The sequence below is a fragment of the Drosophila grimshawi genome, unplaced genomic scaffold (assembly GCF_018153295.1).
Source record: "Drosophila grimshawi isolate 15287-2541.00 unplaced genomic scaffold, ASM1815329v1 contig_1369, whole genome shotgun sequence".
In the NCBI taxonomy this organism is placed as follows: domain Eukaryota; kingdom Metazoa; phylum Arthropoda; class Insecta; order Diptera; family Drosophilidae; genus Drosophila; species Drosophila grimshawi.
In genome coordinates, this window is record NW_025062891.1 from 2053045 (window position 1) to 2069190 (window position 16146).

At 38.8% G+C, this 16146-nt stretch overlaps 4 protein-coding genes and 1 long non-coding RNA gene across 10 annotated transcripts; 4 read left to right on the forward strand and 1 right to left on the reverse strand.

The window, feature by feature from the left end:
• The first annotated feature begins 2887 nt into the window (after positions 1–2887).
• Positions 2888–9377, forward strand: LOC6560302 (acidic leucine-rich nuclear phosphoprotein 32 family member A). 2 transcript variants are annotated; one of them, XM_043214293.1, is made up of 8 exons: positions 2888–2995; positions 3246–3653; positions 6114–6490; positions 6551–6630; positions 6823–7143; positions 7216–7289; positions 7360–7522; positions 8122–8476. In XM_043214293.1, exons 2-8 carry the CDS (start codon positions 3606–3608, stop codon positions 8163–8165), a joined length of 1107 nt encoding a protein of 368 aa, XP_043070228.1. In that variant the 5' UTR covers positions 2888–2995; positions 3246–3605; the 3' UTR covers positions 8166–8476. The 2 variants fall into 2 exon arrangements, with proteins under 2 accessions (XP_043070228.1, XP_001987117.1); XM_001987081.3 differs by lacking the exon at positions 6823–7143 and having other exon boundaries at positions 8122–9377.
• Positions 5340–6037, reverse strand: LOC116805030. The gene is made up of 2 exons (XR_004364983.1): positions 5786–6037; positions 5340–5695 (listed from the first exon to the last, which is right to left on the reverse strand). It is a non-coding gene; the product is annotated as an uncharacterized LOC116805030 (long non-coding RNA).
• A 587-nt stretch (positions 9378–9964) lies between the features above and the next one.
• Positions 9965–13430, forward strand: LOC6560303 (transcription factor Adf-1). 3 transcript variants are annotated; one of them, XM_032734484.1, is made up of 4 exons: positions 9965–10230; positions 10380–10568; positions 12140–12433; positions 12507–13430. In XM_032734484.1, coding segments are annotated over exons 1-4 (801 nt in total). In that variant the 5' UTR covers positions 9965–10229; the 3' UTR covers positions 12824–13430. The 3 variants fall into 3 exon arrangements, with proteins under 3 accessions (XP_032590375.1, XP_001987118.2, XP_032590376.1); XM_001987082.3 differs by having other exon boundaries at positions 9973–10230; positions 12519–13427; XM_032734485.1 differs by lacking the exon at positions 9965–10230 and having other exon boundaries at positions 10368–10568.
• A 447-nt stretch (positions 13431–13877) lies between these two features.
• On the forward strand, positions 13878–14445 carry LOC6559650 (UPF0545 protein C22orf39 homolog). The gene is made up of 2 exons (XM_001987083.3): positions 13878–13964; positions 14018–14445. Exons 1-2 carry the CDS (start codon positions 13893–13895, stop codon positions 14414–14416), a joined length of 471 nt encoding a protein of 156 aa, XP_001987119.1. The 5' UTR covers positions 13878–13892; the 3' UTR covers positions 14417–14445.
• A 36-nt stretch (positions 14446–14481) lies between these two features.
• Positions 14482–15654, forward strand: LOC6559651 (coenzyme Q-binding protein COQ10, mitochondrial). Of its 3 annotated transcripts, none has more exons than XM_001987084.3 (3): positions 14482–14657; positions 14813–14935; positions 14995–15654. In XM_001987084.3, the coding sequence occupies exons 1-3, from the start codon at positions 14593–14595 to the stop codon at positions 15458–15460; spliced, it is 654 nt and encodes a 217-aa protein (XP_001987120.1). In that variant the 5' UTR covers positions 14482–14592; the 3' UTR covers positions 15461–15654. The 3 variants fall into 3 exon arrangements, with proteins under 3 accessions (XP_001987120.1, XP_032590378.1, XP_032590379.1); XM_032734487.2 differs by having other exon boundaries at positions 14522–14657; positions 14798–14935; XM_032734488.2 differs by having other exon boundaries at positions 14649–14665.
• Positions 15655–16146: the final 492 nt, after the last annotated feature.

Here is a 16146-nt window from a genome sequence, read left to right on the forward strand (position 1 = left end):
AAGTGGCATTCTTCCGAAAAGCTCGTCTGCCTTAAGCACAGCTCGAGGCAGCTTTCATTTTGGCTAATACTACATTCATTAATTATTAATTTACTCCTTTAAAAACACACGCACATTTAGTTAATGGTAAGTTTGCCAAGAGCAGCAGCACTGGCCAATCTTAAGCACACGCACACACAAACACACACAGCTAGCTGAAAGCTTTAAGGTCAGCCAACAGCTACAGGTGAAAATGCATAAAACTGATGCCACCGCTCAAGGACAGACGGACAGACGGACAAACGGATGAAGGACGCACGTTTAGCAATTTTGCTTAACGGAAGGACACACAGCCGGTTAATTGATACAGCAAGCTCTCTCTGCAAACAGGCAGCCATCAATAAATTGTGGGCGACATGTTTGGAGTAGGCACATTAAAAAAACAGCATTAAGCAAATGACACAATACAATGAAATACAATATATGCTTGCAATCGATACATGTGTATCGTGATCGATGCAGCTAAGCACAGATTACAGATAAAAAAAAAAAGTAATCGATAAATAAAAACTCCAAATAAAAAGAAAACTGTGTCAAACAGGTTGCGAAAAGCGCAAAACTAAAATCCACAATGTTAACTCACTGCAGACCTGTGTGGGCTCTGTGAACAGCTGTTAACGGTGTAAAAATAATGAACTTTGATATATTTTGACGACGGCTACCGGCAATGATTTTAATCATCAAGAAAAAAGAGAAAAATAATGCATTAAATTGTTGCCTCCAAACAAACCTTTTTGTTTTTAGGGTCCACAAATGAAATATATTACAAATTTTGGTCGAAATTTTTCGACGAACTGTAAACTGGGCTTAAGGAATAACAAATGCTATTAACCTAAGCCTAACATTCATGTTAAGTGAAACCATAAGTCGAGCTGAGCGGAAATGCCAAATAAATGCGGGAATATTCAACAAATATACAAATGATTTTTGGCATTAAGAAATATGTTAAGTGCTAATAATTTTGGGACTTATAAAATTTAAATCATTGACAAAGCCAAAGGAAAAATCAAAAGAGTAGGGAAGAGTCAAGATTGAGAATGCGATTATTAACATTTAACATTCTAACATCAATGCAAAGTAAATTATCTTGGGTCTGTCAAACAAATGTGGAAATATTCCACAAATGCTAATATTATTTTTGGCATTAAAAGAAATTTTAAGGTTTTAGTAATTTATTAACTTACAGAAAACCAAAAGAGTAAAAAGGGGTTATTAATGCGACTATAAACGATAATATTGAACGCCGCGCAAATAATCAAAAGTTAATTAAATTGAGATAATTGTGAAATTTAAGTGCCATTTTGGCGGCCTGTATCTGCATGTGCGTGTGTCAGTATGTTTCATTCACTCGTTCATTGACTTTTTAATTGGCTAATTATAAGCGAAGCTCATCGAACATCTGTTCATAGTGTATGTGTGTGTGTGAATGTGTGTGTATGCGTGAGTGTGTGTGTGTTGTATGTCGCATCCTGTTTTTCATTGGTGGCTGCTAAATTTAGTTGTGCTTTCTGTATTCAAGGTCCTCGATTATTTATTCTATTTATGTATGTTGAATGATAATCTATAATTATTACAATTGAGCAGCTTGCCACTGTCATAAGCACGTTTATATATCTAATTATGGGGTGAATACGAAAATGTGACCTTCGTTATGCATTTGTGTGTCAATATATATATTATTGTATTTATGTCCTTACAAATGTAACCAATGCGGATAAAATACAAATTAAATAAAGCTGCAATTCCCCTCTTAATATTAACAGCGATAATCTTTAATGTTGCAGTAGCCAGTGTTAAAGACCGGCTGTTAAATTCGCGAATCGACGTTAGGCTCTTAAGCTGCTGTTAACTCTGTGTTAAATTAGAATATATTTCATTAACAGGTTAACAGTACGCTTTTCAGTTTTGCCGTCATAAAACCGAACAAAAATTAAAGATTTGGAGACCAGTTTTAAACCGTTTTTTTTTTTTAAATGGAATTATTCATTATCGATAACTTTTTCTCGATCTGTAAACACGGCTTAAGAATTGAACGCGGAACTTTTTAGCTCGATCGCTGCAATGTTATTGATTATAAACATATAATCTATTATAATAAGAATAACAGTGACGTAAAAGTAACAGCTAACAGAACCGCAAAAATGGACGATGGCAAAACTGTCAAATTCTTATTGAAATTGTGTTTCATGGATAAAAAATTATTCCCAGCCAAAGCGACGATGTTCCGCAATCGATGTTGACTTGTTGACTTCTGTAAATGCAAAGTAATAACAACAATAATAACATTAATTCAGTATTTTTAATAAAATTATTTATTAATACAATTTTATTCTTCTGTATAAATTGTAATTTCTTAAGGGTCTGATAGGTACAATTAGAAGTATAATTATTTTCTTAAGTCAACAATATTAGAAACAGGATATTTATGAAATGCAACACAAATCGATAAAAACGATCGATCTAACTACGATTTGACAGTCGACGGCCTTAGAATATCTGAATTTTTGTTAAATAACCGCCATCTAGTGTTTGGTAGCACTTTTACATTTGTAGTCAAGGGGCATGTACCCACTCGGTAAGCATAGCAAAGTCACAAACCATGCTGTGACTTTTAGCAGCTCTTTGCTTATGTAATAATAATAATAATTAATAATAATTAAATATAATTCCATTAACTTCTCTTAGCAGAAATCCACTAATAAGTGAAGATACTCGTTAAGTGTGGAGCAGTTCTGTTATGTTGTGCATGAATTCCAGCAAATATTATCGATTGTGGCAGATAAGAGCTACCCCCGATATACAAAACGCAGCATTGACGATAGTCGAGCATCTCTAAAATTCTTATCGCACATCCCTAGCGCTTTATACTGGTTGCTTTTTTGTTGGTTGTTGTTGTTGTTAGTTGGAAAATACAATTAAAAATTGATTTCAATACTTAAATATTCAACGTACTAAGGTAAGTGCAATTAGCGGCACATTGTGAGCGCAGAAAACACGCCAAGTGTGAAGAAGTTGGCGAAAAACGTGTTAAAACGTTCGTTTGAAAATAGCGCGTCACAAGTGTGTGTGTGAGTGTGTATGTGTATGTGTGTGTGAAAATGCGCTAACTTACGATTAAAGTACACAACTGCAACTGTTAGCGCATTTTCATATGGAGTATATGCAAATAATTAATTTTCTTTTACATTTTCTATTCAACGCTATAGAACAACAACGCGGCGGGGGGCGGCGGCAACAATACCGAAGAAACAGCATAAGAAAATAAAAATTTGCAAGGTGTTTGTGAGTGTGTGTGAGTGTAAGTGTGTCTGTGTGTTGTGTGTGTGTGACAACGACTGCTGCTGCTTGTGGTGCGTGCGCGCTTGTCGCAGCAAGGAAGCAAAACCAACACACGCACATCGAGAATTGCATTGGTATTGGTATTAGTGTATCCTTTGGCATTTCTGCGAGCTTGGTGGATTGAACGTGAAGCGAGACAAAAAGCAGCTTTTACCAAATAACAAAAACAAGTGCATCTAAGAGTCGATTTTTTTTTTAAGAAAAAAGGCAAAGCACACTAAACAAACATGGAAAAGAGAATAGAATTGGAAAGACGCGCACGCAAAGTGAACCAGGTAAGATTTTCTTCGTCTTCCTCTTGCTATTTATTGCTATTGATAATGTGACAAAAAAAAAAAAGGGAAGAAAAACACCAAGCCAAAAAACGCGCAAAACTTGGCTTTTTTTTTATTACACAAATTTTTTTTTTTGTATCAACGCATAACGCTTGTGTGTATGTGTGTCCTATAACAACAGCAACTACGCCATCATGTAAATCTAGTTTCAGTTTGTGCCGTTGTCGTTGACGCCATAAAAAAAGAGCGCAAAATCACTGAAAGAAGAAGCGGCGATTAACGTCCATCGTTCAAAAAAAAAATTGATCGCCATAAGCAAATTCTCACATACAGCTGTATGTGTTCATGCGCTATTCTTTTGAGTGTATGCGTGCGTGTGTCTGTGCATGTGTGTCGCGAGCAGTGTTGCCATGTGCGCGCATTTTTTGCGCCTTGGCTTTGTTCAAACACTGCCAATGACCGTAAAAATTTCAATTATCTCATTTAAACTTGTAAATATTTGTCATACACGTGTGTCTTTTTGTTTGTTAATATAAAAAGTTGTGGGTTATTTTGTGCATGCTTATGCTTGTTGATCGCGACACGCACAAAGCGGGGAGAGAAGAGCACCTGAAATCGCAACAGCTGGCAATGCTGTCATAATCTCTTGTTGTTGTCGCCGGCCTTCAATTGTGACAAACACTGCAATGAGCAAAGCATATATTGCATATGTGTGTGTGAGTGCTTTGTATGCCATGCTGATGCTTGTTGTAATTTCAGGTTATTTAATACCAAAATGTATCTATAACAACATTATAGCGCGCGCATCATTCATATATATATACATACATACGCAAGAATCGCACACAGAGGCACACACACACACACGAAGAAACGTGTATGCACATAATCGACACATTCTCGCATTCAATGCCGATGGGTCGCCAGGCAGCTTTAGCTTTGGCTGCCTGTCGAGACGTGCACACACACAGTCATATTGACTGCGCAGTCATAAATACCCTCACACACACTGTCGAACATCTGCTGTTGCAGGCTAGACTTTTCACAATGCAGAAAACCGGCCGCCCCAAAACGGTACATGCACTGTTTACATGCATTGCAACCCCCTCCCCCCATACACAAACACATACAATTTGTGCATATCTCTCTCCCATTTTCACTCCCAATCGACACAAGAAATGTGAAAAAGAGCAGACAAACCTGTCTTTCTTTTTTGTGTATGGCACTTTTGCTGATTAATAAACATGCGCTCTAGCAAGGCCTACTCAATCAGGCACCCACGCCTCGTCTCCACCCCTAGCCAACTACAAATGCAAACTTACACATGCACAGCCATATGTAAAGTCAAAACTAAGCTGATATGCAAACGCTTCAAAAAGCTTAAGCTGCGTGTGAATATGTATGCATGTGTGTATGCGTGTGCCATTTAACTACATCTGTGTGTGCGAGTGTACTCTTGTGCATGTAACTAACTGTCCAGCGAAACAGATGGAAGAGAAACTGTTTGTCTGCTTCTCACTACCTAAAAAATATTGTCAGTTTCAGTTATACTTATATACATGTGCATGTGTGTACTAGATGACAACTATAATTGCGCTAATCAGGAAACAATCAAAAGTTCCTGTTTGTTTGCCGTGTTTCACGCATATTCATTGAAAACGATGCCCCAACTCAAAATGCTTATCATGATAGAAAACACAAACAAATATATTGCTCTTTAAGAACGACAAACGTCAGTTTTTTCTTTTGTCAACATATTACTGTTGTTTGTGTGTGCTGCCGGCTTGTTTCATTCCACAATTTACAAGACTTGTGCTGTTTTGCTTTCTCCTTCTCCCCCACTATTAGCCGTGTACTCTTCGCTAGCATTTCATTCCGTTTCATTTGTTTGCATAGGCAATGCGCGCCCAAAGCGCTGCCATGTTATCAGCACTTGCTCTTTGCGCTGCTCTTCTTTCTGTCATTGCCCATTCTCGCGCATTCCGTTTTGTGGCGCGCGTACGTCACACGTACACGCACGCACACATACACACACCCGTCGTCTGAAAAAATGGTATTACATAAACGCGTTGCTGCCACTTTTTCAGCTGTTGCTAAATCATTTCTTGTCTCAACACATGAATTGTTTTTACCATTTTCATTTAGTTGCTCTTAATGCGCCTATTTTGAGTGTGAGATATGTATTTGCATTTATAAAAAAAATTCTTTTCGGTTAATCGATTTTTTGCGTATGTATTGTTTTTCATTTTGAGTTTTTTCTTTTACGCTTGTTTTCTGCCACACGTTCACACAGACATGGCGGACTGTCAGACTTGCATCTTGCTGAATATACACATCCAGTGTGACCAAATCCATCTAACTTTAAAAATGCCCATTTCCGTTTTAAAATTAGATTGTTGCAAATACTAAAAGATTTTGGGATATTTATTGAAATGATTGAAAATTAAATATTTTGAACAGATCACAGAACTGAATCTGGACAATTGCCGGAGTACAAGCATCGTTGGCCTTACAGATGAATATACCGCCTTGGAATCATTAAGTTTGATCAATGTGGGACTCACCACACTCAAAGGTTTCCCCAAGTTGCCCAATTTGAAGAAATTGGAATTATCCGATAATAGAATTTCGAGTGGACTCAACTATCTGACGACCAGTCCAAAATTACAATATCTTAATTTGTCTGGCAATAAAATCAAAGATTTGGAAACGTTGAAACCGTTGGAGGAATTTAAAAGTTTGGCTGTTTTGGATTTATTTAATAATGATGCGACTCAAGTGGAAAACTATCGTGAGAAAATCTTCAAGATGCTGCCATCCTTGAACTTTTTAGATGGGTAAGTCTCTGCTCTCAGAATATTAATTTTGATTATATCTAATTTCTATATTCACAACAGTTTCGATTGTAATGATGAAGAAGTGCAGTCGGATGGCGATGACGATGAGGAGGTCAATGGCAATGACTCCGAGGATGAAGGTTTGTATATATGCATGTGTACAAAACATCCATTCATAGTATAAGATTTGTACATGAGCAACTGTTGCATATCTGAGCCAGATCAATGTCGTCTGTCTGTTTTGAAAACCATCATCAGTTAGGCAGCTAGGATTTGATTCGAAATTCGATTATCCAAACACATCTCAACACACAGATTCTGTCGCCTTTCAGATGAGCGCAGTGCCTTCTGTGTAAATGGCTTAGAGATCGATTTAGACGAGCTCGAGGCATTGGAGCAGCGGGTTAAGGCCAAAAAGTGTTTGCAGGGAGCAGCACCTGCTGATGACAATAAGGCTGCTGCCGATGATGAAGTTGACGAATTAGATGAATATTTAAAAGAGTTGCAGCTACGAGAAAGCAGCCAATCTGTGATAGCTGATGCGATACAGCCACAGCCCAATAATAGCAACAGCCATCAGCCAAGCATTCATTTTGCCATATTACTCTATTGGTTTTTAGCAATATTAAATCTGGCGAGTGCCATCCGTAATTGTAAGCATCTTGTGCATTAATCCAACTTGTTTTTAATCAAACCCTTATCAATTTGCTTGCAATTGCTTGCAGTCGATGACGATGACGATGATGGCGACAGCGATGAGAGCGACGAAGAGGACAACGGCGATGTTTCACTCTCGGAGGTATGCAAGCAAAGATTACCATTTATTCATCCAATCCAATCGATCAATTAATAACCAACAACACTTGCAGGTCTATAATGATGACTTAGAGGAGGACAATTCCGATTGGGAGGAGGGCGAAGGCGCTGGCGACGACGATGAGGATGAGGATTCCGATATTGATGAGGCCGATGGAGAGGCAAATGAATCGGGCGCATCGGTCAATGCCAAGGATAAGGATGCTGATAAGCCAGGTGAGTAAACAAATGCCAACCAAACCTGGACAGTAAAGACAAGCACTGCTTTCTTAGTTAATTTAATATGGAATTCTTAACATTTTTGTGTGAGAATATTATGCCTCTGATCAGCTGTGCCAGTCTTAATGAACCACTTCTAACCAAGCAAAAATCGATTAGCTAAGTTTGCACTTATTAATCGTTAATTTTGACTCACTTATAGCCAATAACGCCACATGATTATCGGCTGCTGATGAAGTTTTCTTGAATCCCACCTGCCTTTCAATATATTTTTTATGACTTAAGAGCATTTCTGAGACCATCTATATCTTAGATCTTAGAGTCAACACTCTATCTTCTCTCCTCAGCCCTTTTACTGATGTCCTTGGCTCATTTAATTTTATTTAATAGCTCAGTTGAGCTCGTATTGCAATGAGTATATTCAAATCTTAATCAAAATCATTAATAAACAACGTGGACTTATAAATTAATATATTGTGTATTGGACATATATTATTTATTTTTTTTTTTATTGTTTTCGCACCTATTTAACTGTCCAGGTGTGTATATATATAAACATATATTTAATTATGTCTGGTATTATTCGCTATTTGCAGAAGAGTCGCAAGCCAGGGGCAAGAAGAGAAAGCATGATGGTTAAAAAGAGCATGATCTGCAACTGTATCGTCTTTGTACGTTATAAATTTAATTATACACCTACACCCACACACACACACCTATATACACCCACACATACTACACACAACAAAATACAGCAACAAGAACACACATCATATTTTGATAAACAAAAAACAAAATGAAAATAAGAAGGACCCCATTAGAAAAAGAAAAGAAAAACAACAACATTTGTTTCGTTACATTTTAAGCTAAATATTCTAAACTCAACCCAAAACAAAAAAAAACAAAAACAACAACAAAAAAACAAGAAATAAAACCCGACAAAAACAAAAATGTAATAATCAAAAGGAGTATAAAAAAAATGATGATATGTTGTAAGTGAATACTAAAAAAAAACACAAAAACAAAAAACAACCCACAACAATAATATAAACATTACACACAAACAAACAAACAAACAAAAAACTATAGCAAACCGAACCCAAAATGTGTCAGTTCTCCAAAACTACCAGCAACATTGAAGAAAATATGAGCTAAAAATTATAGTTGCGATTAATTCCACTTCCTGAACACATTGTAAAATTGCTTAGCATTAAGTTAAAAGTTTGTCAATATATGATTACTAAATGTAAAATTAAAAACAAATGTAAGCCACATATTTTGAACATTTTGAAACACAAGAAAAAAGAAAGAGAAAAATAATAACTAAATTTGCTTGCATTATTTGGTTTTATTTTTTGATTCCTTCTCTTTTTAATTAGTTGCTGCTAATCCGGTTTCGTGTTACAAACAACAACAAATTCTACAAGATAATTACTGCTAAGAAGAATTTTTAACTAACTCTTAAGTCATTCCTTTTTGAATAGACACACACACAAACACACACATGAATAAGTTAAGAGCAATTATTTACATTTATGATTCATTGTTACCCATACTCTTTATACACACACACAAGAATACACTAAAAATTGATGAAAATTGTTTAAACCTTAACATACTTTTAAGTAAGTAAACTAAATTAGCATACTACAGATTGTTTTCAATTCTTCAAATGCAGTAGAACCATGTTTTTTTTTTTGATTATAGCAAGTAAATGTAATACAACATTTTAGGCAAGGACTTTTGTTCATTCATTCATAAAACACAACTATGCAATATGTTTGTTCAGAAACAGGCAAATTGTATAAACACCGAAAGCGAAACCGAAATACATAAAATTAAATAATTTTAATATCACTTGTTTTTCATTTAAATCGAACTTAAAGCGGGATATTCTATGAATATGGGATGGGCTTGAAAACATTTAGAAACAAAAATATATAGAAAACGGCATAAAATGTTAAATATTCGAGTATTTCCCGTTTAACAGATAAGGGGATAAAATTCGACCGGAAAACGGCTAAATGGGCATCACTCCCGCCACGACTCGCGTACGGAAATTTGTGATACCCTGTCAAGTGCAGACCATTCGCCTTTAAACATGAAATAAATAAGTACAAATATGTCGCTGTTCTACCTGCTGCTCCAGATTAATGAACAAAAACTGTTTGTTTTTTAATTTATAATTTAAATATGAAATATATCTATCGCCATAATAGAACTATCGCTTGAACTTATATATCGACTTGCAAGCGATATGTGCGATTAAATATGTTAAAGCTAGTCAACACCACACCACACACGACTGTTGAACGTTAACCAACACTTTTCAGCACTTGAACATGAGCAAAAGAGGAAGCAAGCGTCGCGCATATGTGCAAGCAGGCAAGCAATATTCAGCCAACGCTGACTTACAACGTCGCGACGCTGTCGACGTCTCTTTATTTGACGTCGAATCGTCGCTGCGGCTGGCTGTGCTAAAATATACACAATACTAGAAAAGTAGACTGCGCTGCCTGCTGCATTCTTGGAACAAAAATTCACCGTTGGCAGCGACTGAGAGCGACTGAGGAATAAAATTGAACGTCGACGTCGCGACGTTTCCTCCTCGAACAGAAGACCAAAATCAAAATAAAAACAAATCAACTAAAAAGGGTGCGCGCGCGCCAATTATTTAACAACAATTAGCAAGCGAAAGAAGCAAAGTGAGTCTTGTTGTTTTCGTTATTTCCATGATAAAAGTGCCCAATTTACACACATACAATCATATATACACACACACACGCAAATACATACATACATATACACATATATGTGTAGTATTTGTATTAAGTTGCCCGCTTGTTTCTCGCAGTGCACACGCTGAGTGCAGCAATCGAAATGGATAAACTGGATGCCAACCTGGAGCAGCAGTTTGATCTCAATCTGATTGAGGCGGTCAAAATGAATCCCGTTATTTACGATCGTTCACATTACAATTACAAGCATTTTGTGCGCAAAGCACAAACCTGGAAGCAAATCGCCGAAACCCTCGGCGTCAGTGGTAAGTGAAATTTGTTGGCCAAATTCAGAAAAATTCACTCAATGTTGCAGCAGCAAGTGAAATTGGTTAGTGGGTATCAGTCGAGACGAGGGTCTGCTGTCGCTGCAGCAAATTGATTAATTCTAAGTAGGCAGAGGGGCAGAGCAGGCTAGCAACAGTGAGACGGCGACATCGTTCGTCGCGGCAGCAGTAGTAGCAGCGGTGGAAGGCTGCAGCGGGCGTCGGCAGCAGGCGGGCAGCAAAAGCAAGTGTACAGAAACGACGCAAAAGTGAACGGCGACGCAACGGAGACGCGACAGACGATTGTGAAATCTCAGGAGCGGCACTGCTCACTGTGAGGGTTGGGCGCGCTTGGTGTAGACATAGAGTTTACATGTGATTTCCTGAGAGCCACAATCACCATGACTATACTGTAATATCAGACACATTTTCTGTACAGCCTAATTTTGACTTAGCTCCTCAATTGAAATAAATTGTTGAAACAAGAAAATGTTTATTCTAGTCGCAGTCATAATTGAATTTGTAGCCCCAAATTGGGCGCCTCAAATGCGCACCTGGCTGCGCTGTCGACGGTGTTGTGTGCGCGCAGTCAACATTTTTGAAGTTGCTGTACTTTTGCGTCGCAGTAGTTGTCTTTGTCGCACACACGCTGCCTGCGCCAGCGTTTATTTTTATACAACAGCCACTGCTACTGCTGTCGTCGTCGCTGCAGCAGCTGCTGTCGGTGGTGGTGTTGTCACTCACACACGCACGCACACAGTATGAGCAACTGACGCACACAGACACACACATACGCACAAGCAAATCGTCGACCAACCGAACAGCTTTCATTTCATTTTATGAGTATACCCAATGATTGTGTGTATACCAAAAAGAAAAAACTAAATTCAACCTCCCGTTGCTTGCGTTGCCCCCCTCCCCATTCGTCCTACTAATTTTTTCGCATATATATGCAGAGTTTCAAATTTTGATTTTTGCTGGTTTTTCCATCAATAAATTATGCAAGCATTTTGAATAACGTTTTGGCGCACGTTTGTGTTGAATGAATGCAGCAGCCGCAGAAAATAAAATGCGAAGACTGCCACAGATTCTGTGAGTGGGCCGCGCTGCTGCTGGCGTTACCAATACCAAAAGCGGGCAGAATCAACTCGTAGTTGTTGTCGACGTCGACAGCAGCAGCGGGAAGCGCTCGGAAGCTGCTGCTGTCTCGCTGCTGCTGGCGTGCCACGGATTCAGTCTCAGCAGCTCAGCTGCTCGGTTGCTCAGTTGCTGCTTCTGCCAACAGCTAACGTCGATTGTTCAACTGAAGGGGGAGAGGGTGACAGAGAGAGAGAGAGCAGGAGTGACAACGGCGACGACGACGGCGTTGACGTCTCGCGGTTTGTTTTGGTTTGCAATTTGACTTGACGCACATATGGCTGACGCTGACGCTGGCAATGACGTTTGCTTGTGGCGTTGCCACCCCCACCCAAAAGAAACTTGACAGCCAATGTAAAAAATAAACAAAACTTGACTTTCTCAGCATACTGCATTTTATTTGATTTATTTATTTTTTTGTATTTCCTGTGCAGAACAAAAATGTACAAAGCGATGGAAGAGTTTGCGCGACAAGTTTGCGCGCGAAATGAAATTGTGCCAAGAATCGCGCTGGCGCTACTTCAAACAGATGCAGTTCCTCGTGGACTCCATACGACAATATCGGGAATCGTTGCTGGGCAAGTGTGCCAACGGTAGCCAGAATTCCAGCCAGGTGGCGGATCCGACGCAGCAGCAGCAGGCCCAGCAGCAGACTGTTGTCGATCTGTTCGCACAGCCCTTTAACGGAAGTGCCACAACATCCGCCCAAGCGCTGACCCATCCGCACGGTGAGTGTTGAGTGATGAATGATTCACAGCCATGGTTATGGTTATGGTTATGGTTATGCCATAATAATGTTAGTTGCCCCCATAGAGATAACGGTTACGGGCGATGCACAACTTGCCACCGCAGTGGGCAAGGACCAGAAGCCATATTTCTATGAGCCGCCACTGAAGCGGGAGCGGAGCGAGGAGGAGCACAGTGACAACATGCTGAACACCATCAAGATATTCCAGAACAATGTTTCGCAGGCGGTCAGCGCCGAGGATCAATCGTTTGGCATGGTCGTCACCGATATGCTCAACACGCTGGGCGTGCGGCAAAAGGCCGAGGCCAAGGTGCACATCATCAAGTATCTGACGGACATGCAGTTGCTGGCGCAGCACAACAAATACTAACTGTCGAGCCGTTGCTTGCATCATCCCCAGCTGCAACTGCTGCAATTGGAGAGTGTCCAGGAACTGATGGACCCACGATGGTGGTTACCCTGAGCAGCTCCTTCATACAAAATGGAAGAATAACAAAAGATGAGAAAACAAACAGAAAAAAAAACCAGATCCCAAAACAGAAAGCGCCTGTTTTTTACCAACTAAGTCTTAAAAGTCAAACTAAAGCTTAAAAATTAGTTCTAAAAAAAAACACTTCATTTACATATATACATCTATATACATTTTACAATAATGTAAGCACAAATCAGATATATATATACACATATATATGCTTTGATCTGTCGTAGTCTGTCCCCGACCCAAAATTTAATTCTCTTACCCAGTTTAGATGTGTACAAAAACAAAAAAAAAAAAAAGAAATGAAAGCGGAATCGAAACTGGTTCCGGATACAATTTATTGTAAGAACAATCTACAAGTGTTTTTTTTCCCGAAAACATATTTTGTAATACAGCAGCAGCATATTGTATATTTTTGACTACCATTTAGTTTAAACATGCCATCGGGTTTAGTTTTGTAATTTGTAATCGTAAGTAAAATTGTAATCACAAAAAACAGATGAAAAAAAACGTTATTTTAATTTTTTAAGTTCTGTTGTGCTGAAATTCACTTTGAAAGGCTTTAAATGAGTGTTGACCCCCTTTAAGCATACATAACGCATAAAACACACACGTATATTTCTATATACATATATATATTATATATTTCTGCATACAACAACGATTTGAATTGTAAAAATATTTCATTTTCAATCGTTTATCATAGTCGTGTATATTTGTAAAACAATATCTTATAATGCGATATTGCCTACCATTTCAATTTACATAAGTGTTTTCAAGTAAATGGATTCTTTAATTGTGCAATTATTTGCAGTAAAAACATAAACATATTAAAGATAATAAATGTATATATTTGAGCTAAATACGAATTGCATTTTACTCACTTGAGCGGTCTGGCAACCTCGCCAGCGTAGTAAACAAAACTCAGCTGATGCAATAAATTCACACGCTTTTTTATATAATGTCTGCAATAAATGAAAATGCTGAGACAAAAGAGAGCAATAACAATGCCAAATTGAATGATACATGGGCTGTAAGTATTACTCCATTAAATGACACACACAACTCAAAGTTTAATGCACACAGATACGTCCGTGTCATCTGTATAAAGATGAGTATGATGACTGCAACAGTTTCAAGGCGCGCTTCCATCAATATTTCATATTCGGCAAAGATGCCGACTGCTCGCAATGGCTGACAGATTTTAAGAACTGCGAACGCTATCAGCAGTCGAATGGCAATGACATGGAAGCTGGCGCCGCCATCATCAAGAGCGAAGAACTGCGAAGGATGACAAGACTGCAGGCTCATTTCGCCAACGATACGTGGGCGAAGCGAAAGTCGCCGCCCGAGGACTGGGCCAAGCCGCTGCCCGACTGGCTGGAGAAGCGCAACGAGAACACCTACTTGGAGCTAAAGCAAAAGGAGCTGTCTGGGGAGGCGGCGCCACAAGAGGAACAGCGCTCCTTCTGCGCCATTATGTAGAACAAACATTAAAAGAGCTAAGAAACTAACAGAAGCGTATTTTTAAAATGTGGCAACGCCATTCACCCAGCTGTTTTGCATTGCGCGATTTGTGTTTGGGGGGTGCAGATTTGTATCTTTTTTTGTCTAACTTGGATTGAATTTGTTTCCCGGTGCAGAACTGGATTTTGCTGAAAATGTTGAAGGGCAGCACACTGAAAGCATTGGATGTAAGAATTATGCGGCGCTACATTGAATCAAGGTCAGCAGGTAAATGCCAATTATATAATCGAAGTGCCTGGCAACCCTTGCCTAAATCGTTGAAATCTATCTGGATATATCTATATAAATAAATGTGTATAAATTAAGGTTTGAAAAACTGTTGCTGCGATTTACAAGCAGTGTTTTCCGTTGCAGTTGGCAGCAGCAGCAGCAGCAGATCGGTAAGCGACACTATATGAATGGCATCCAACGCTCCTTCATAACGTTCAATGACTTCCGCAACAAAAATCGTTCGTACACCAAAAAGGAGCTCGTTGGGTGAGTCCAAGTGGGGAATGCATAAGCTGTGATGATTTATTTACCAGATGTCATTGCAGTTACTCCATGCAGGACATGTACAGGGTGGTCAGCGATGTCAGCAACTACTACAAGTTTGTGCCTTATGTGAAGAAATCGCATGTGCACAGCGTAGACACCAGCGGCGGCGGAAATGGATTCAAGGCGGATTTGATTGTTGGCTTTCCGCCGCTGAACGAGGCGTACACGTCGCGGGTGACACTGGAGCCGCCGGGCCTGGTGAGATCGGAATGCCATGATGGCCGCCTGTTCAACTACCTCCTCAACGAATGGCGCTTCAGTCCGGGCCTCAAGGACATACCCAACTCATGTGTCCTGGACTTTCGAGTGGCCTTCGAGTTCAAATCGCTGCTGCACAGCAACATTGCCAATCTATTCTTCGACCTGATATGCGATCAAATGGAGAACGCCTTCATTCTCGAAGTGGAGCGACGCAGTGGTCCACCCTCCATTCGATCGCATGTCCTCAAATCGAAGCGACGTTGAGCCATCCAGAATCCCCATCGCCCAGCCCACCACAAGGTGTTGAGTAGTTGTTTAAGTCGAGACTTGTATGTATTTAGTTCAAATTATGTTGACCAAGGCGTTTTATATATATTTTTTTGTAAATAAAATTGATAACACAAGAGAAATGGTGTAATAAGTACAAGAATTAAACGTAAAACGTAATTTAAAATTAATAGCTTTAGTTTTTCTTCTTCTCTTCTTTCTTAACAGTCTCGATTTGTTTTGTTTTGGGATTTCGAATACACAAAAGTTAATAATAATATTAATTGATTAATTGACAGTTGTACAACTAAAGATTAATGTTAAATTGAAATAATTCAATGGAATGGCATCGTTTAAGTCGAGAAATTCTCAAATGCTTACACTAATAATACACACATCGAAATTCTTCATTTTCTTTTCCATATTGCGATACGCCAAAATAAAAAGGGGATAATTGTTAAATCTGCAAATTCATGAATTAATTGTTGGGCATGTAAATAATATCGATTGAATAATACTCCAAGAAATATCGCAATATGTTTGACATTAGTTATTCAGTTTTGAATGGGGCAGTTAGGTTTTTGAGTTGGAACACTAAGTAACCGTTTTTTGTTTGTTTTGTTTTTTAGAAGAGTGTTCCCAAATATATATATATATATCTATGCATCTAACAGTTACTATCT

What these genes read in the sequence shown, in the direction of transcription:
- LOC6559651 (XM_032734487.2), top strand. Translation starts at nt 14,593, where the DNA reads ATGTTGAAGGGCAGCACACTGAAAGCATTGGATGTAAGAATTATGCGG. An exon ending in CGGCGCTACATTGAATCAAG is followed by an intron (nt 14,658 to 14,797) that starts GTCAGCAGGTAA and finishes ATTTACAAGCAG; the next exon opens with TGTTTTCCGTTGCAGTTGGC. An exon ending in ACCAAAAAGGAGCTCGTTGG is followed by an intron (nt 14,936 to 14,994) that starts GTGAGTCCAAGT and finishes ATGTCATTGCAG; the next exon opens with TTACTCCATGCAGGACATGT.
- LOC6559650 (XM_001987083.3), top strand. Translation starts at nt 13,893, where the DNA reads ATGTCTGCAATAAATGAAAATGCTGAGACAAAAGAGAGCAATAACAAT. An exon ending in AATTGAATGATACATGGGCT is followed by an intron (nt 13,965 to 14,017) that starts GTAAGTATTACT and finishes TAATGCACACAG; the next exon opens with ATACGTCCGTGTCATCTGTA.
- LOC6560302 (XM_043214293.1), top strand. Translation starts at nt 3,606, where the DNA reads ATGGAAAAGAGAATAGAATTGGAAAGACGCGCACGCAAAGTGAACCAG. An exon ending in GCGATGTTTCACTCTCGGAG is followed by an intron (nt 7,290 to 7,359) that starts GTATGCAAGCAA and finishes CAACACTTGCAG; the next exon opens with GTCTATAATGATGACTTAGA. An exon ending in TAAGGATGCTGATAAGCCAG is followed by an intron (nt 7,523 to 8,121) that starts GTGAGTAAACAA and finishes CGCTATTTGCAG; the next exon opens with AAGAGTCGCAAGCCAGGGGC.
- LOC6560303 (XM_032734484.1), top strand. An exon ending in CGAAACCCTCGGCGTCAGTG is followed by an intron (nt 10,569 to 12,139) that starts GTAAGTGAAATT and finishes TTTCCTGTGCAG; the next exon opens with AACAAAAATGTACAAAGCGA. An exon ending in AGCGCTGACCCATCCGCACG is followed by an intron (nt 12,434 to 12,506) that starts GTGAGTGTTGAG and finishes TAATAATGTTAG; the next exon opens with TTGCCCCCATAGAGATAACG.